The sequence below is a fragment of the Scylla paramamosain genome, chromosome 21 (assembly GCF_035594125.1).
Source record: "Scylla paramamosain isolate STU-SP2022 chromosome 21, ASM3559412v1, whole genome shotgun sequence".
Lineage (NCBI taxonomy): Eukaryota > Metazoa > Arthropoda > Malacostraca > Decapoda > Portunidae > Scylla > Scylla paramamosain.
Genome location: NC_087171.1, coordinates 17593263 through 17614857, shown reverse-complemented (window position 1 = coordinate 17614857; position 21595 = coordinate 17593263). Strand labels below are relative to the sequence as shown.

General features: G+C 42.1%; 1 protein-coding gene across 1 annotated transcript; it reads right to left on the bottom strand.

The window, feature by feature from the left end:
- Positions 1-5006: 5006 nt before the first annotated feature.
- On the bottom strand, positions 5007-20844 carry LOC135111131 (uncharacterized). The gene is made up of 2 exons (XM_064024128.1): positions 20725-20844; positions 5007-6390 (listed from the first exon to the last, which is right to left on the bottom strand). Exon 2 carries the CDS (start codon positions 6069-6071, stop codon positions 5049-5051), a length of 1023 nt encoding a protein of 340 aa, XP_063880198.1. The 5' UTR covers positions 6072-6390; positions 20725-20844; the 3' UTR covers positions 5007-5048.
- Positions 20845-21595: the final 751 nt, after the last annotated feature.

Sequence of the window (21595 nt, the reverse complement as noted above, 5' to 3'; positions counted from 1 at the left end):
GCAGTACAGCGGCCACATTTCATGACCACACCAGTTTGCTATGGGTCAGCGCGGCAGTCTGTCATCTAGTACTCTTCCTAGCGTAAACTCCACCTACATCCCGCCACGTACCTCACTTCCAGATATCAATAGAACGGCTAAAATATTTACTCAAACACCGCTGGAAGCCGTTAAAAGAGTACCATTGGGTGAGGTTGCCGGAAAGTGCAGCTGATCACGAAAGAAAAGGAGACGGCGGGAGCAGGGGTGGGAAAATAGTCTGTCCAAAGTTTGTGAGCGCAGTAAAGGAGTCAAAGGAAGAAATGGCCAATATTAGATGCAGACAGGGTATTAAGAGTAGTAGAAAAGCAGCCAAAGGAAAAAAGAGGCAACAGAAAACGGTAGTACGAATGGAAAAATAGATATACAGTAGATAGGGTACGAAAAATAACTAAAGCAATCGAAAGGAAGAAGACCAAAGAAAAACTACCAGAAATTCCTAAAAGAACTACCTATGAAACTGTCAAATTATGAACACCTGCCACCAGTAGAAATCATCTCATACTGACCGCTATAGAAGACTCGCCACAGCCAGCACAGGAAAGACAGAGGGTCAAACAAAGAAACAACCTGTAGTTTCCGCAGATGTACAAATTAAATAAGTAGAAATGAAAGTGTGGAAGATTAATAACAATGATAATGCTGATATTTTTTGTATTATTTATGTTATTACGTGAAAGTTGGCATTTTCATGTTAAATGGCATAAAAATCGAAGGAATGTGTCTGCGTGAGCCAAGTAGTTCCTGCATAATCATGTCATCAGTTTGAAATCACAAGGGAGAGAGAAGCTAAGGACTGAAAGCTTCCAAAGTATGGTAACGATCCCTTTTATCCCACGCATGCGCACACAGTTTTCCAAAGTGAGGGAACATAAACTCAGAGGCGTGAAGGAAAAACCAAACAGTAAATTTAGGCATGACCCGAAGAGAGGCAGAAGGAGCATCAAAGAACAGGGAGCAGACCGCCACAGTGTTGCATCGCCATCTCCTACCATTACTTTCATAGTTAATGCTGTTCTGAACATACTAACTGCTTGTCTCACCCTCCCACGGCCTCTCTGCACCAGACTCACTAATTTACTCTCCCCCGTATTCTGTTCATCCCACCAAAGCAAGAGTTAGTCAGTATTTTCTCTCTTCCATCCTTTCATTATGTATATCCTGGAACTCTCCGTCTGGTTCTGTATTTCCCCTCATGCTTGCGACTTGTAATGTTTCAAAAGAGGAGTATCAAGAGTCAAGACACTTCAGAAAATAGATTAATGCCAGCAAGTGTAGTTAGTCTTGTAAACAACATCGGCCAATTTTCCCTAAAGGTTTTTGGCGTCTTATTTTGGTTATCCTGAACAGATTCTGATGCAAGTTATCGGGGTTTTTAAGGCCGTTTTCAAAAGTGGCGGGTTAACGAGGAGAAGGCATCCATTAGAACCAGTCTAATCATCTCTGTTACCTTTAAGAAAAACAGAATTCTGCATCATCAATAGGGAAAAAAAGAAAAAAACACGAGAACCCAACCAACCATCTGTGCGACCTTCAAAAATAGTCCTTATGAGAGAGCAAAGCGTTTAGGAATACGGGTCATTAACTCACGCACAATGAACAACAATAAGGGGAAAAAAAAGCACCACTATACACGCCACATTACAAACCTGCAGTGTGGTGGGGAAATTATTAGATTTATTCCCCTATATATATTATGAAGCAGTACTAAGGGCAGTTGTTGGCCGCAGTTTATGGCCTAGTCGTGCCAGGCTGGGCTTCTTGTAATGGGGGCGAAGGAGGGCGGGAGGGCGGGTCAGGCAGGTAATGGGGGGACGTAATGCGGGTTAATTCACAGGGCGGGAGAGTTATGGCGGCGAGAGGGAACCAGAGAACTACCAGGGAACTACCAGGGAAGCAGGGAGGTGACGCGACGCCCTCCGCTTTGCTAAATCCTGCCTCTTGAACTCCACTTGGGTCTGGAATTTTTTTTTTTTGTTTTGTTTTGTTTTGCTATGCCGTCCTCTTTTTTTTTTTTTTCTTTCTTTCTTTCTTTCTTTTTTCACTTATCTTTCGCCATTAAGTGGTGAGGTGACCAGCACGCCTGGCTACGAATCCGCATGTCCCGGTTCGAATCTTGGCTGGGGCAGTCAGATAGCTCATCCATTTGTTCATTCGTTCTGCAGGTGGTCGATAAATATGTACAGTACCTGAGGAAATCTGGGTGAGGGACATTACTCATTATTTCCTCAAAGGTTAATGAGCTGGAGATGAGCGCCCAGGCCACGTGCAGCTATAGCACATGCCCTCAGTCTTACTTTTATTATTATTGTTGTTGCTGTTGAGGTTCATTCGTTCCTCATCTTGATCAGTTTTGTGTCGCCTGTAAGAGCACCAGGCAAGGGTAAGAAATATGTGCGAGTATGTAAAATAGTCTCTTGAGTTCTTAGGAGTACGATACAAATGATAATCATATTTCACTTGAAAAAAAAAAAATGAAGACACGTAAAATACACACTTTTTCGATTGATATATACTTTTTACATCAATATTCTTCTTCTTTTCATGATTTGATCATCTGTAGCCTTAGATGAAAAATTTTCATCGCAATTTTTTTTTTTTTTTTTACAGGTCCGGACCTGTTTTAAAACATCTTGAAAAAAATTGATTTTGAAAATTTTTAACTAATAATTGGAATATGTTCTTTATTTAAAAAGAATCATTATACGAGTATATAAAAAAAAAAAAACTCCACTGAGGTTTCACTTCCTAAAGAAGAGCCAAAAGATTTAACCAGAATTAGAGAAACAGCTGCATACCTCGATGATTGACACCATTGCAGGCACTCCAATGATTTTTTTTTTTTTTTCCACAGATTGCATTCCCCGCCTTTCTCTTGACTTCCACCCGTCAGTCTCGCCCGCTGGAGTATACGAGTAGTACCCATTAACTTCGCGATGGAGTGCGTGAGCTAAGAAAGTAGACGGTCATTTTCCCGTGTTTCAAGCAGCGATCCATGAGTATTTCCTCTGAGTACTTGCTGGTTCGCCGCTTGTGTTGTCTGGGGAAGCCTCAGCATTCTCCCTCCCAGCCTTTTTTTTTCCGGGACGGTGTGACAGGTCTGTGGTAATCATCCATTGCCGCAGTTGTGATTAGTAATATTTTATTGGGAAAGTGCCGCTTTGCTCCACTCACTGACGTCATTCACTTCTTGGCAAGCGTCACGTGTCCCCTTCACCTCTCTGGCTCTCGCTCTCTCTTTCTCTCTTTCTCTGCAGTGACGTCAGTGTCCTCGGCTCGGCAGTGGCGCCCCAGTGTTTGTGTTGCTCTTTATAGTCAAGAATCGATCTGCGAAAGAGTAAGTGGATGATGGCAGCGTTGAGCCGGAATAATGGCGTCTGTTATATTATAGGGAGTCATCAGTGGCTAGTTACGGGTGTTATGTTTTGCATTTCAAGTGTCGTGCTGTGAAATGGTGTACAGTGTCGCGTATAGCTCTGTATTGTCAAACATTTCCACGCCTTATATCGACAATAGGATGAAATGAAAGTTACTAGGATTTTCGAAGGTGTTCCCAGGATTCTAGGTTTAGTTCAGTACATCATCAGTGTGAAAAACACCCACGAGATCTCGATTTATTTGTTCTATGCCCTTTAGAAAATAGTCCCAATGAGAGAACGAAGTGTTTAAGAATACGATTCACAGTCGCAGATCGGAAGTTGTACGAGGAAGAGACGAGCAAATCCAGGAGAGACAGATGGAGTGTTACAAAAGAGGCGGAGAAAGACAAACTCCTGTAGAAATCATTGCTCAGTTAACGTTTTTAAGAGCGTTTTTGTGCAACCGGCCGGCACCCTTCACACATAAAGGTAATGTCATACCTGTAGACGCATATATATATCCACATTTCACCAACCTAGAGTTATGTTTCAAGGATAATATTGTCAACAACATTTGTAAGCTAGCATGCCACAGTGTAGCCCTGCCACCACCTAGGCTGTTCAGACTAAACACTCCCCATATTTTTTCTGTAATCCATTCATGTCACTCCTGACCTTGCTTCGTGTTCCCGCCAAATAAATCACTCCTTGCTCCGCTTCACGAAAGAAAGTTCCTTCGAAATAGTGGAATTTAGCCAAGAATAACCCCGCCCGTTCCTCAAAGTTTGCTGCATATTTTACGGAAGTCATTTCGTGGTACAAGGGACTTTGTCTCTTAATGGGAGCTGGTGGATGTTGCTTGCTTATATTTTTTAAGTTGCAAAAAAAAAAAGGCCCAAACTTTTATCCCGACTACTTATAACAGGCTTTATTAGATGTTACGGGAGCTTTTCAGAGAACTTGTGTGATTCCAGTGATAGATTAACAAAAATTCTGCCTCATTAATAGGAAACAAATAGTGAGAACCTGGCGAAACACCTCTGTGGCTTTTATAAATAGTCCCACTGAGTCTCCTAAACGTTGGAGGATACGCGTGTAAGAATACTGTGCTTCTGGAGGGTATATAGTTCATGGGTTATCGCATCAAACACTCCCAGCAAGAAGTATCCGGAGCCGTGACCTTGGGAAGTGGATCCAGCTGGCGGTCTCCTTACAAGGACTCCCCCTACCACTCACCGCATAAATCACGGTACACTCATGATCGCGGGCGGCAGTACTGGCTCTTAATTGCACGGCGCGGCACGAATAGTGGGAGGGTCCAGGGAGAAAAATCGCCTGAAAAAAGTAGAGTGAAAGTATGGAAAGTGTAAAGCAATTATTCGTCTTCTTGTTCTTGCGTTGGTTCTTTCTTCGTGTTGTTGCTCGTCTGTTACCGTTGTTGTTGCTGATAACAGTGTTGCTGTTGTTGATGGTTTTCTACACATCTACGCATCTTTTACTATAAAATTGGAAACTAAATTGGCTATCTCCTTTTTTTTTTCTTATTCATCCTTATTTCTTTCACTGCATAGGCCGGCCTCCCTGGCTCGTAAAAAAAAAAAGAAAGAAAAAAGAAAAAAAAAATAAACAGCTTGCTTACTCACTATTGATTCACTTACCTTCTAGATCTGCCCTCTTATTGCCTCCAGCAGCGGTGTGCTCCAGAGGCCTCCCCTCCTTCTGCCACCCCGGTGTTCTTTGAGTCAGTTCATCATTCAGGGCTTCTGCCGTAGAAGTTATGTCGTGAAGGAGACTCTTCCCATCGTAGGGCCTGCTGAAGGAGCTCCTTGGGCTGCGGAACAGCACAGGACTCCGCACAGTGCCGGGTCGCTGCGGTCGTCGCGAGGGTGTAGGCCTCCTGGGGTCCTCAAACTGCAACAAACTACTCCTTGTCTTGCTTTGAGAGTCTGAGTCTGTGTCTTGGTCCTGGACGTGCTGGGCAGCGGGCAGCGGCGGCACGCGATTGACAGGCTCCTCATTTCCGCTTATTTGTGGAAATTTTGTGAGAGCGTGTTTGTTTTTATCTTTAGTAAGGGAATTTCGTCTGTGGCGGCGGCGGCCGCTCGGCGTCCGTCCGTGAAGGGACACAACGGAGGGCCACTTAACGTGGTGGTGCCTGGCCAGGGGGCTGGGCTCGCGGCTGGTGATGTCCACCACCACCTCGCTGAAGTGGTCTTGCCGCGGCACAGCGTCACCATTGGTTGGGGTCATGATGCCGTCACCGCGCCAGCGATTGGCGTGTCGGCGCAGCGTGGCACCAGTAGGCTGGCTGGTAGACCTTCCGCGGTTGCGTTCCTTGGATGACAGCCTGGCATTGGACCTCAGAGTGTCCTTCACCTTGCTTATGTTTCTTGACCAGTCAAACGTGACCGCGTCGTCGGCATTCCTGGCGGCGTCCCAGCCCAGCCCCGATATTCTGGACGCCGGCGACTGGCCTCTCTTCCGCAGGAAAGGTTCCATATTGCCGATAGTAATCTGCGAAAGAGGCGATGCCCGGGACGCCTCCTCCACAACACGCATGAAGCCCACATCGCTGCTGTGGCGAAACTCCGAGGTTACCAGGGAGGGGAGGCCGGGGGACGCCTCGCCCCCCGGGATGCTGTCTGAGCCTCCGTACGCCACGGTGACAGTCATCCCCAGACGCGCCTCACCGTAAGCCTCGCCCGCCTCACCGGCTGGTTGCTGTTCCTGCACCCAGGCATCTGCCACCCAGTGCTGCTGCAAAGATCTATCGGTGTGATTCAGGATGTTAAGTTTTTTGTCCGCTCAGTAACTCTTGAAAGGACTAAACTTTGGCAATAGAACCTCACTTACTGCCGCTTATCACTACACCATTCTGGAACCACTGGGTAATATTCCACTGGTTCCAACTTAAGGCGGGTAAGAATCAGCTTGTGCAGGAAGGGAGAACGGTAAGCTTCATTCCGTATTGCTAAGTTCCGCCACGATGCATCTGAAACAGAAAACATTTTGATTAGTAACTGTACTGAGAAAGAGAGAGAGAGAGAGAGAGAGAGAGAGAGAGAGAGAGAGAGAGACTAATGTATCATCCAACAGCTATTTTATGCGCACTCACGTAAATTTACATCACTAACTCCCTTACATTACCTATTTAGCCAAGAACCATTATAAAATAACCCGTGTAATTGCCACCAAACAGGTCACCCACCCTCACGAGAATCCCTTAAGGCCGGGACGGGACACGAGCGGCGCTGCATCACGGTCTCAGGTTATGAATAATGGCCCTTAATATCACGGTAGTTTGGCGGCTCGGCGCGGCAGCCACCACTTGGAGGGAACTGGAGGCTCTCTGGAGACGCCCCACTCAGGGTTTAATACAATGCGGATAATTAGTCATTGGTGTGTTTGGTAAGTATGCAGCCTCACGTGGCAAGAATTGAGAAGCTTTATTGATCGGCGTGGCGGTGAAACTAAAGATTTGTGGGTTATCAGCGGAGGTAGCGCGTGACGGAAGGAAAGAGAAGCGGTGTGTGAAAGAGGATACAGCTGAAGAACAAGGTGAAGAGAAGAACAAGTCTGGACCGTCTTTCCGCTCTTAAAAAACTTAAAGCTTGAAGGTAAACGATCAAAGGAACAAAAAATGGGAGGGGGAGAAATTGTTCTGCTAAGTTGCCTCTCCGAAAAGCAAAAGTTGAAAGATTAAAAATAAATGAATAAATGAATAAAAAATAGAGGGGAATAATTTTGTTCCGGAATTAGATTTTCAGATATTAACTCACGGATGTTTCTTCACTAACGCGCATACAACAGAATCCAGTCATCAACCAGTCACCATCTGTCGGTTTTCATTTACTCTTTAATTCTGATAAATTTCCACTAGAGATTATTTATCTTTCCAAATACCACCGATGTACCACTCGCCCATATTCAACATAAAGAAGACACATGCTTTACAACATCATATTTCAAGTCGCACAAATCACACAGTGGAAATACCATAAATCTGTCGCAGTATGTATGTATCGTATCCTCTCATAGATTATGGAGGTCTTCGATCACCACGCAGCGTTCACTCTTATGCAGTTCGTGAAAGAGGTAGAGTGTGAAAGAAGTATACATTGAATGGAGGAAGAAGTAAAGAAGAAAAAGGAATAGGAAGAAAAGAAGGAGATAGAGGAAGGTGAGGAGCAGTAAGAGGAATATAACAACATAAAAGCCCAGCCATACACAGACCCAAGGAAGCAAGTGGTGCAGTTTCAAGATCTTGGCAAGTCCTTTCTCGACTACTCTGAACAGCTGTGTTAGTGGATGTTGCTGGGAACTTCAAGGGAATTTTCGTGATTCTAGTAATGGTTTAACAAGTTTCTGTATCATCAAAAGGAATAACACTCTTGAGAATTTGACTCATCTTTGTCTTTAGAAATGGTATTTTTAATTAGACAAATTTATGGATAGGAATGATAGGTGGAAACTTTCATTATTATTATTTTTTTTTTAATCTAAATTGTTATAATTGCACATCTTATTTTGTGTGCTAATTGAAATGTGTTTATTGTATTTTTTTTTTTTTTTGTCAAACATTGTCACTTTTTGCATTTGCATAGAGTTCATGCTAACTATCGCGTGCTCTGGGAGTGGATATCAGCTGAGTGTTGCTCGTATACGTATGTTTAGACATCTTATGACTTTCATGTGCTTGTATGAGATGTTTCTTAATTACTATGAATTCTTGCGGTTTTGTCATGATTTCTTTGTTATGTGAACTATTTTCCTTTGCTGATACCATAACTGCCTTCACATCGGATCAACACCAATAAAATTTGACGTGACACGTGCTTATCTAGTAGCTTGCAGAGGAACAGAAGTAAATATATATGTTTTATACAGGGACTACCACATATAGGCCTGACAGCTTCTTGTACCAACCCTTGTCCTGATACCCTTGTCCTGATGTATTTAAGTAGCAATTAAAGATAAAAAGAAAGTGTTAACAAGAGGCGTATGAAAGAAAGTATTGAACAAGCAGCAGGTGCAAAGTAAAAGTAAAGATTAGTAACTGCAGTCATATTATCATTCCCTAAGTTCCTCAGAAATCAATGTGTGTAAACTGCTGGGAACTAATTACATAAAGCGAAGTGTTCTAGGAAGGAGGGACAGGTGAGGGCAAAGGTGCTGCTGGGTGTGTCACTTTCGGAAAATAGAAAGAGAAAGTATTGGAGAAAATTACGGATTGATTGATAGACTTAGTGGAGCGATATAATAGGTTCATATGTCGCCAGTAGGTCGGTCTCTCTCTCTCTCTCTCTCTCTCTCTCTCTCTCTCTCTCTCTCTCTCTCTCTCTCTCTCTCTCTCTCTCTCTCTCTCTCTCTGAACTGAAACTTAACTGAAAGAGAAATTTAAACATTAGTGTCACAAGCAAAAAAAAAAAAAAAACTATGAAAACAAGTAACATGACACTAGCCAGCTCACAAGGTATTCATTAGTACATTCTTCGTTACCTTTAATTCCTCCATTCCCGTCATCTTCCACAACCCCCGCACTGTTATTGAAGGCATAATTACACTGGAGCTAAAGCGAAGACCACTCCATACGCATTCTTGTGAGCTGAATCATTAAACTCCTCGCTTGTTATGTGTAGCTAAGTGATAACATTTCCACCTTCCGCCACTCCAGTCTCTCTTCTTCCCCGAGCAAAGAAGTGCGTTCGGCGTGGCCATGCACATAGGCTGTATCGAATATGACCAAAAGACAGGAAACGAGAGAGAAAAAAGTTAAAAAAAAGATAAGCAAGGTCACCAGCCATACCATGAACCATGCATTGATGTTTTGAAACCTTCATGAGTATTAGAATTCAATACTCCGATGAACTCTCGTCTACCGTGCGTCTCTCTCTCTCTCTCTCTCTCTCTCTCTCTCTCTCTCTCTCTCTCTCTCTCTCCGCGCCAAGACCGAAACTAGACCAGACCGAGACTCCACAGACCAAACCACCGCTTCCTGATACCATACGATGCTTTACTGCACATGACTCTATACACCTGTACACCACATAGCACTTCCTGCCACTGTATTGACTGCACCATACTACGCCACAACACAGCACCATAAGAGATCACTACACTGCATGGTACTGTAGTATATCAAACCACTTCAAGATACCATGCCGCGATATACACATGCCACCATTCTACATGCCATTTTTGTGTGCCAGATTATCCACGATCACACACACACACACACACACACTGCTTGCTGACTCAGTGGTAAGCTCTCTCTTGCCACTTTAGACTGAGACTTACCCCCCTTCAAGTGCAAAAGTTTCCCTAACACTTGTTCCTCACCCAACTTGTTATGCATCGATTATCTTTTCTATTTATCCTAAAGACATTGGTGCACTGTAGTTTTTGAGCAGAAGACGAAAATAGGGAGGACTGCAGGTGAACAGTTAAGGTACACTAGGCAGCTCCTGAGTGCTAAAGACTTGCCACCTGTCATCAGATTTATTCAGCCTTCTGTGATGGGCGAGCAGTGAGTGCCCTTGTATGAGGTAAGGGAAGTGTATATGAAGGATCATTGACTTGTATAGATTGGACTGTATGGGTTTTCAGTTTATCTATGGATTGGTATACTTAATGATGACAAATTACGTACGTTTTCTTACAAACACACACACACACACACACACACACACACACACACACACACACACACACACACACCTAATCACCACACCCTAAAGACTATTCTATTTCATTATCACGCAACCACCACCATCACCACTACCACCGCCACCACCACCGTCATCACCACCACAAAACCCACATAACGGTCACCAACCTCACCTGCAGTTCACAGTGGCAGTACGGAGGAGTATGTGCATTCCAGAGCCATTCAGCCACCCAGACATCGCTCAAACAAAGGCACATTCCCGCCACACACACACACACACACACACACACACACACACACACACACACACACACACATACTAACGCAACACTCGTTCACCACACCACATAACCAGCGCAGACCTAACATTCCAGAGGGTCATCACCACATTCACCACATTCAGAACACTTAGTCACCACCACCACCACCACCACCACCACCACCACCACTACTACTACACTGCATCTCTGTCAATACTCCGTGAGAAAAAAAAGATAAAGAAAAAAAAAACATTCAGAGGACGTTTAAGAAGTGAATTTTAGGTTAGCGCTTTCGTTTTCAATATCAGCGGACTGGATGGCAGAATTATAGATATCAACGTTAGGATTTCGTGTTTATTCATTTTTATGTCGATGTATTTCCATTCAGTATTGTTCTTCTTCGTGTAATCTTGTGCCTTATGGTTTGATAGACTTGAGGTGTGGCTTGTGTTGACAGGAAGGGAGATCTGATTTCATTGTTGGGTACGGTTCAATATCTGATTCATGACCAGCCTTTCTTCTCGGTGTCCTTGGCTCATTCAACTCTCGTCTTCATGTCTGAGTACATTTTATTTATTTTTTTTTAATATGTATTGTTTCTTATTCTTTACGTTACTTATCGAGTACTTACTTCTTAAGGCATTATTCTCAAACATTCCGGCGTTTAATCTCGACTACGAACTTTTAACAGGATCTGGTGAAAGCCACGAGAGTTTTCAAGAACGTTTCTCATGATTCCAACCATCGCTTGACAATTATTTACCATTATCAGTGAAAAAAAAAAAAATCTATGAGAAACCGACTGATAATTTATGTGGCGTTTAAGAATAAGAGCAGTACTGATGAAAGAACAATGCGTGTAAGAATTCGAGCCTGCAAGTATGGTCACAGCTAATAGTCAAGTAACACCACTCACTCCCTCTATGATTAACGCTGTCTCTAGCTTGTATTCCGAAACACTTTCATTAAGTCTATTTTCAAACGCCACAGAAATGGTTAGTCAAGTTTTCACGTGTGTCTTTCTAATTTATGATGCAGAATTACTGTTAAATTATCACTAGAATGACGAGAACATTCTTGAAATCCAAAATAACTCCCACTAGCCTTTGAAATGTAAAGATTAACGATGTAGCATTTAAGATACGCTGTCTTATGTCTTTTGATATGCTTAAAATCTATACATTGCCATATTTTGTTATATTGCCAACAAATGAGATGAGAAAAATAAGATGGTATAGGAGGAGGAGGAACTGGAAGAGTAAAGTCACTGATAACACCTCACAAGTCTGCACAAAGCCACGCTGCACAAGCCAACAAGCCGACACATCACTAGGGAAGAGAGGAGAACGGGGTGGAACGCTCTTCATCCATCCCACGCGTATCCCTGTCCGACCTACACCTCGCGGAATATAAACCACCGTCATTACCACCGTCAGGCGAAAAGAAAATTGCACCTGAAAAGTTTCAAGTACCTAAGTCACGGGAGGTGCTGCAAAAAAGAAAGAAAAAAATATATATATACAGAAAAAAAATGAATGCACGCACACTCAACTTTCCTTCGCCTCCACAAGTCAATACTGGTGACGTCACGAGCCCTCAAGTACGTTTGGCTGGGGGTGCCCGTCAATATATGGAGGAACTGACGCGTCACCATCACGAAGCCACTCTCCAATCATTGTTCCTTAAGGCACTTCTGGGTTGTAAGTGCTGCGGGTTTTTTTATGAGAGTGCAAACCTTATAGTGAGGAAGAAAGAGACTAGGGAGTGTGAGGTTGTAGAGATGTGGTTGCGAAGTGAAGAAAGGAGGACGATGGTAGGAATGGAAGGGAAGAAGGAAGGCAGAAAATGAAGAAGGAAATGAAGAGAAGAGAGAAGACAGGAAGTGATTGAAAGGTAGATCGAGAATGAAGGAAAAGAAGACAGGAAGTGAAGGAAAGAAATTATTTAGGATCTGAAGGGAAGGACGAGGACAAGATGTGAAGGGTAGGAAGGGAGAGTGTAAAGGGAAGAAAGAAGAGAAGTTGAATAGTAATGTGACAACAACAAAAAAAAAAAGAAAACACTAAATGAAGTAAGGAAAGACTACAAGCTAAGGAAGAAAATGAGGAAGACAAATTAAAGAAAACAAGGAAAGGAGTAACAAATGAAGGACGAGGAGGATAAGAACCAAAGCGAAAAAACAAAGGCGGCATGCAATGGACGTAGATCAGTCCTTCCTTAATTTGTCTTCAAGGGACTTTCGCAAGATTGTTTATGGTGCAGCATTAAATTGTGTCCAAGTTACTACGTGCATCTTTCCTTTTCTTGCGTATCAAGAAGGTCCAAGGACAAGGACAAAAAGAATGGCTAAAAAAAAAAAAAGTTTTATAATGTCCTTCCCAGAAATAATGATTAATGGCCACTAATGTTTCCCTTGACACTTGAACAAAGCCGATTTGCGAGTATTTTCTTTTAAACAAGTGGAGAAAACACAGGATGAAGCAAATCTTTACTTCTCCAGCGTCTCGAGAAACACACTTTTCAGTAAGGATGTTCTTATTTGGTGTTGTCTTGGTTGAATCCAGATGAAGGTGTTGGAGTGGCATGAAGGATGTAGCAAGAGTGATGTAGGCAAGACACTTCTCAAGTTTTGGCTCTTGTTCTTTGGGGACTGGCTCCTCACTGGGCATTTTCTATATAATTTTGTTGGCCTTGACCGGTGTCCCTATTATATAAAAAGAGCCTGTGGGTTAGTTATCAGGATAGGACAAGAAGTAACAGATTTAAGCTTGGTAAAGTTAGCCTTACTAGGAAACTATGAAGGAAGTGGTGACATGACAGAAATAGACTCAGTAATCAGGTGTTAGTACCAAGTCAATGGAACCTTCTACAAGATCACACACTAAGCCTTAACGCCGTAGGTATTAAACCATTGCGTATGCATGTACATAATTGAGTGGGGACAAGATGATGGCTTAACCTTGATACTCAGCACTCATCAAGCAGCCTTAGCGTGACCATCTCTTTCCTGAGAAACAAGACCAAGAACTCTCGCGTCCTCGCTCTACGTTATTGTGAGGACGCAATCTCCGGCCTCCAGTGTTCACAATTGATCACCAGCTGGGACTCATAACCACCTCTTAGCCTTTATCCCCTTGACCTGATTTTTTTCCGCTCTCGGTGTTCTCTCTGCTCACCAAAACACTCGGAACACGGCACACACCACGCCCTTCCTGCCGGGGGTGTGTCCGCACCAGTGGCCCTTGGCACCAATAGCACCCACACACGCACCGCCCAAGTGCGTAGTCTTACAGAGATTGATTCACAGGTAGCGTGGTAGATTACTGAACTAGCCTCAGCAATCAGACAATAGGGAACTTTGATATATTCATGTACAGAGATGATTTGTGGATAAACATAAGTATGATTCTTGTATCTTTCATTATACTCTTAAGTTCTTTTGTTCTTTGCTTTTTAACGTGAATGATCCCCAGGCGCTGCACACAAACAGAAAGCTAATCTTTCATTCCTGTTCACTTCATCCAGCTTGTGTGTGTGTGTGATTTCTACAATTGTTTGTAATGCGCAGGTTTAGATTGTACTAGAATTTTACATTTTATGTTCCATTATTTTCATTATCAATCATCATGGACTTTACCTTGCTGCCAGCGACCATCATCACACGGAGAGAATGAAAGTGAGGACAGACATCGACCTTTTTTTTTTCAAAGTAAAAAGGAAAGCAAACCAAAAACAATGGAAAATAAAATAAAGAATAGCAAAGTTATCGTTTCCAATAAAAGAAAACAGAAAGATTCAAACCCAAAAATGCCTTGACACTCCCCCCTCGAAATAGTTTGACCCATAGGAAGCGATGAAACTGAAGACAGACAGACAGTTCCAAAATTTACTAGTGAAAGCGATGAAAGAGAAAGGCACTCATTAACTCTTGCATTGAGGTGGACAGCACTAGGGTGAGAATAAATAGAAGTCATAGAAAGGGGAGAAAACAAACAGGCAGAGAGTTAATGAATCGGACAAGGCAATCACAAAAAATCGTATCATAGCTAAGTAAAACTCGAACATCCAGGAGAGAAGTGCGTTAGGAACTCTTTGAGGAAAACTAACAAACTCACGGGCTTGGATTAAAGAACGCTGTGGATTGCGTATTATGATATGTAGGCGAAGAGTGAGTGTGCTCGCGTGACACACCTCTCAGTCAACGATCATGCGAGCTAAGGTTAATCACGTAACGAAGCTAGAGATGTAATGCTGTGCGGCTCGACGTGTCATTTTCCGCGGGGCTCCTGTGGTTAACATTACAAAACTCAGTATCCTTAATCATTTCAGTGTCTAAGCTACTTTCATTAGCCTCTAGTTGGTGTTACTGAGGTTTTCAAGAACGTTTGTTTGGTTCCAGTGATAATTTAAGACAGATTCTGCCTCATCACTGGGAAAGAACACCCATGAAAACTCGTATGATCATCTCTGTAGCTTTGTACATGTTTCATTTCCTTGGGGGTGTAAAAGTAGTCTTATATCTTACCCTTGATTATATTGCCTATCCTATTGTTCTTATTCGTTGCTGCTACTCTGACATTACCATTTACTTGCCTACTCGTTTCCTCTCAGGCGGCTTCAGTACACAAGACTTTCTGCTGAGTTTAATTCCTGTGCTGTCCATCTCATTAATCCCGGTCAATGGTAAAACTCCGGAGCACCCTACTTTTTTTTTTTTTTTTTTTCCCCTCCCTATGACTTGAACTGTTTAAAATGAGGAGTATTTTGATGTTTTCAGAACTATGTTGGCTTCCGTTTTCAAATCTTCTACTTGTTTTATTTTTGGGAAGCGACAAATCAGAAGGTTTTTCAGTAAAATTTCGTGCCGTCGGCTTTTCTCCTTGACCTGCACAAAAAAAGTAAGTAAACAAATAAATAAGATGAACAAGCATGCTAAAGTTACGAACGATACTCCCTCCTTTACACACACACACACACACACACACACACACACACACACACACACACACACAGCTGGATTGGCTCTCGTGATGGGTGGCTGTAATGCTGTCAGTCTCCATAATTAAAGGTCCACGTGTACTCAGTGTGTCAAGGAACCGGTGCACAGGCTGGAAGGGAGCCGCCCACTCACATAACACCGCCTACCACCCGTCCTTATCAGTCCCAAACCGAGTACGCTTCGGTATTTTGAGGTCAAGGGCGTTGTTCCCATCATTCTCCTATTCCAGTGTTCCGGAAAGAATATTGAAAGTAACCTACCATTGCCATAGAAATTGTAGTAGTAGTAGTAGTAGTTATGGTAGTGAAAGTAGTATTAATGAGTACACAGACAATCAGAGAAATTAATCCGTAAAAATAATAATAATAATAATAATAATAATAATAATAATAATAATAATAATAATAATAATAATAAAGAATAGACGAAACAGAAAACTTCCTATTTTTCTTTTACTTTTCGAGGAAGCGACAACTTTGCGGATTTGTTCCCTAATTGTTGTATCCTTTACACGTTACGGTAAAAAAATAAAATAAATAAAAAAATAACACTCCATTCCCTCAAAGCAGAGACAGACAATCTTTAGTGGAGCGGTGACTGTCAGCTCTTCTCTTCCACAAAATATAAAGCGTCCATTCCAGACACTCACACACTTAGCTGCTGTTTTATTAGTCATGGGGCAGCTCACGCACCCACCCACCCACTACTCGTCCATGCTACACTTTCCCACGACTTTCTTTTTACAGCGAGAGTTAGTGGATGAATCTGAGCACTAGACATTTAAAGGGATAGGGATGATAGGTGAAAATAGGTAGGTATGTTTTATACAGAGACTGCCACGTGTAGGCCTGATGACTTCTTGTTTCCTGTATTTTCTTATGTTTTCATGTTCTTAGGCCTATATGAGGTTCTAGTCCGTATTCTCAAATGTTTCGGCGTCTTATCTCGCTAATTTGAAAAGGTTGTTTTGAATATTTTTAGCTATCGAGTAGCAGTAACAAGATAAGTTAGTGTAATTCATCACAAACATTCTCACTACACCCAACCGGTCTGCTGCCATGTGTTCTTCTTTTGTGTTCCTTTGTATTAATTATATAGAAGCAAATAAGTATTGACACGGAACCGACAGCGTGGGTGTGGCACCGCACTGTCCTTGCGAGGTTCAAGACGTCAATGCCATTAACATTGCTACCATCAATCCAACACACCAGTAACAACAAACCTTATGGAGTCGTATCCGGCGTTCCCCCACTTTCGTCACCTATACTACATCATGAATCTTAACTTTCCTCACACTAACCAAGCTAACCTCAAAGACAGAAGACAGATTTGCAATAGAGAATCGCAGGCTGGACAGAGAGCAAATTGACAACAGGGATTCACAAGCTAGACAGGACAGATTGGTAACAAGGATAAAAAATTAGACAGAAGACGGACTGCCAAGAGGAAATCAAAAGGTAAACAGGAAATTTAGGCAACAAGGAATCATGAGCTAGACAGAAAACAGATGGACAATAGAAAATCACAAACTAACCAGAAGACAAATTGGCAACAGGAATCGCACGCTAGACAGAAGACGTCTTGGCAATAAGGAAGACAGACTGGCAGTACAAAAAAACATAAACAAAATCCATATACAAACGTTTTCTTTGATGAACACCCCATATTAGTGTAGAATCTTTACGTAAAAAATATGAAAACCTTACGTGACGCGGTGTAACATATCTACTCTACAGTCCTATGGTTAGCAGTAAATATATATTTCGCGCTACTGAGCTATATTGTTACCGCCCACTAGGACTTGAACACGAACACAGTTAAATACTTCAGGGCGTACGTTCACCCTCTCAAGATGCTAGATTTTACATGCTCTAGTTAAAATAATTAAAAAAATCAAGTTTGCGTGATTCAAGTGATCATTCAACAAGGATTCCACGCCCGTGAATATGAGAAAAATCCTGAGAAGTCGAATAATCTCTGTATCCTTTGAAAATTATCTTAATGAAAGTTCCAAGTGTTTAAATAAGTAACAGATCCGCCACTCCCACCGAATCCTTGTCTCATATCGTGGTAATGACCCGGAAAAGGATAATTCAGTACCCCGGACTTGAGTACAACCCCAGATACTCAATCGACCCACAGCTGCTGCCTCCCTCTCGCCCACTTGTACGCACGCACGCACGCACGCACAGACTATTAGAGATTGAGCGGGACTCGAATATTTGTTTGTTTAACATCCAAGGACTTTACCAGTGAGGCGCTTTCTCTCTCTCTCTCTCTCTCTCTCTCTCTCTCTCTCTCTCTCTCTCTCTCTCTCTCTCTCTCTCTCTCTCTCTCTCATCCATGCCTTGCCATTTCTTTCTGCAACATTTATTATTTGCTTTAGTATGATTTGCTAATTCGGTTGATAAATAATGCACAGATAAACAGAAAGAATCATTCAATAAGTAAATGGATGATGAATGAAAGAGTAAATAAGTTGATAATAGTTGTATATGAACACATAATACTGGTGAGCTATTTTTGTATATAGCTCTTACATTAGCGGGTTATTTTTATTTTTATCTTTTTTTATTTTTTTTGCTTTTTTTTATCTTTGCTTCAGTCTTCTTCACTTGTAGGGAAAAAAAATCCTTCACTGGTTTATTTAATGTTGATTTTAGTCTTTCATGATATTTTCTTCCTTTTTTTTTCAGATATTCAGGTAGATGGTTTATGGAACAAATTTGGTCACGATGAATTGACGCTTTTCAAAATGGTTAGCAGCAGTTCTTGAGGCGATATGATGATTTTTTTACAATAATACAAATTGGTTCTTGGAAAATGCTATGTCTGAAACATTCCTCTCAGTTTACGAGTTATATTTATGACTCTCTCTCTCTCTCCCTCTCTCTCTGTCTGTCTGTCTTTCTCAACACTGCGGCGGTGAGCAAAATATTTAAAACAGTCAATGAAGGGAAAGAGAATTACAAAAAAAATTAACCAGCTTGGCTTCCTGAGGACAGGTCACTAAGCATCACACAGGTCCTTGTCTTGTACATCGGCGAGGCCACATGAAGGAAAGAACATATGAACATAAGAAAATAAGGGAAGCTGCAAGAAAAGATAAGATTCAAACGTAGCAGTTCCTGTATAAAATATATCTACTTACGCATTCTCATCCGTCCAATCTTCTTTTAAATCTCCCTAACGACTCGCCACTCACAACCTGATTTCTGAGTCCATTTCATTCATCTTTCAATCTATTTGAGAACCCATTCCTCCCTATCTCTCTTTTTTTTAAATCTAACCTTAGATTTAGCGTGGCTGTACACGTGTTGAGGGAAAAAGAAATGATAGATACAGGATAGTTGGGGACAGGGGTGGTAGGTTGTGATAGAGATGCAAGGTGGGTATAAGTATATAATATCTATGTTTCATACAGGAATTGCCGCGTGTTGACCTAGCCTCATGCAGCTTTCCCTATTCATTTTTTTTTTTTTTTTTGTGAAACCTTACGCTCGGGCGGAGATATTTCTTAGGAGTCAGAGTGAAGCTTCAATATTCCCCTTTATATTCATGAAGAATACACGCACGCCTGTTTCGCATCAGCACTATCTGGATAAATATTGAATGAGTCCCTTACATGTACACAGCGGCAAGGCTAATCCCACGAATTCATGCACTATGCAGCACACCATAACGGCTCTCCAGATACTCGTATTGACGTGAGCTGTGTGCACTGGGATTCTTGGTCGAGGGGAAAGTAAGGACACATCATATGGGAAGTTTCTAGACGCGATGATTATATATAGAGGATGTGTTCATTTGACAGGCGTGGATAAACCTACCTACACTAGTGCATCTTTCTTGTTACTGGCAAATGAGGAACTAGAATTTTTTTTATTATTATTTGATTATTTGAAAGAAACCAAGCCCTAGACGTCGATAGCTTGTCAGCCACACCCTGTAGTATCAACAGTCGGGCTCTTAAACACTTTGAGCTTTTGATAGTAATATTTTCAAAAGTTACAGAAATGTTTAGTCAGATTCCCACTTTTTCTCCCATTAATAGTATCGAACCTTTCCTAAACTATCACTACAATCATGAAAACACCCCTAAAAACTTTAATAACTTCACTGGGGGTCTGTTTTAAATAAAGATATGACGCCGAAACATTTGAAGACAGGCCTGAGAGTGTTCCCAGTGATGCTTCCAGTCAATTGTGTAAATAAATGTGATCAAGAATATCGATGCCGGCATGCTTTCGTATAGAAAAATAATTCAGATAAGATATTCATGCATGATCTACATAAATATTGGCCTGTCTTTCAAGGTAAAAAAGTGAATCGTGTTTTCACTGCAATCCTCCACTTCTTCAGGTCTGAATTTCAGAGCAAGCAAGTCTTCATTTCACACATATTTCCTTGGCCTCTTTGCTCATGCCAGACTGGGCTAGCAACAGAAACACAACTTGTAGCCTGATTAACAGGTGCACTGCACAGAACAATATCTATTTATTCATTTATTTACTTTTTTTTTAACCGTTAGGAAACAACAACACCCTTTGGAAATATTCGTCGGTTTGAATATCTTCAACGAAAATCATCGGATATAGACCCATAATTCCTAAACGTTTTGGAGTCTTGTCTCAACAACTTTTAAAAGGTTCGAACGAAAGTTGTCAGCGGTTTTCAATGATGTTTTCGTGTTTTTAATGCTAGTTGAAGAAAGATCCTGCGTCACCATTGCGAGAAACACCCATGAGAATCCGACCAATCATCTCCATAACTTGTAAAAATATCCTTTATAAGAGAAGAAACGTTTAAGAATACGCCCCTTATTCTGAATGTGTTGTATCATGTCAAAATATGGACCAATTTTAAAAACAGGGATCGAGATAATTCATTTCCCTGCTAGCCGAGTTATGACCAAGAACAGTGACGAAGGAAAGTGAGCACAATTACCTAAGACTTCATCGCACGGCCGCCGCAGAGAGCACATCTTTAGAAACAATTGATCGGAAAGAAGATATACACACTAAAGTCTCCATGCACTGAAAAATTAAAGAGAAAAATGCACGTAGTCTCTTAATTAACACGAGTTACTGTATTACCACGGATCAGACAGCCTTTCCTGACTGACATTCGCGCCACATGTGTAGAATCTAAAGCATCTGCGTATTTTCAAACCGTATTATGATACTGAAAACATTAATTATTTGCGTTAGCGGATAAGCAACGTATGGATTTGCTGTATGTACATCTTACGCATGTTTGTATTTGATTCTCCATATCAAATACCCCGCGCAATATCACCTTACCGCATTTCCCATACATCCCTACAAACACGTTACTCCTACTCACGCTCCTTCCAGCAGAGATACCTCAAGACAGTAAGACCCGCGGGGCAACACACACCTCTACATCCCTGGCCGCCGCAGCATCCGCCACAGCACTTAGCCGGGGAGTGTGCGGGGCTAAGAGCTTGCTTGGCGGAGACCGTACCGTCAGTAACCGAAGTCCGCGGCTGAACGGTCGCTACTGCCACTCTGCCGCGCTCGCTGACCCAACTGTCCCACCCTTCGTCGCCTTGTCCCCGCGCCTGTCTCTTTGTCCCTCCACCCACTCCTTAAACCTCACTTAGTCTTTATTCAGGTTTTCTTTTCTTTACATACGCAATGGAAGTGTGCCAAGAGCTGAATCTACGCCATGTGCTAAGAAATTATGTATTTCCATCGCATCCATTATGAATAAGAGAAGAATTGAAGGTACGGATAATATCAATTTCGGGAGCTGCCTTGTACGTGGTCACGCTACTTGAAAGCTGTGTGCTACCTTTTCACTTTCTTGCATGTTACCTTATCTCCTGTTCATTCTGATCACAGAATGCCGCGTAATAATATACGTTTGTGTGTGTGTGTGTGTGTGTGTGTGTGATTTTTATTTCTTTCCAGCCCTCTTCTTCCTCTTTCTCTTCATCGCTATCAGCTTGGATCATGGCACAGCCCGCGGGCGCAGACAGCAAAGGAGTAACTCGTAATCTTTTGGGATCTCGACTATCGGACTAGTGTACTATTATAATCTATTCGACAGCACTTCAAACATTCCTGTGACTTATCTCGACTACCGTAGTAACTTAATAACGACTCCGCATCACTGTTATAGTCAGTGCAGATGAGAGCCCAAACCGTTTTTGAGAGTTTGGAGTTGAAGGTAATGGGTTGTAATGCAATATGGTGAAAGTTAATAAGGTTCTGCGAACTTGGAGTTCAGATAATTTGCACTCTTC

Bases quoted from the DNA above. Each gene is read 5' to 3' on its own strand.
- LOC135111131 (XM_064024128.1), bottom strand. From the start codon at position 6,071: ATGACTGTCACCGTGGCGTACGGAGGCTCAGACAGCATCCCGGGGGGC.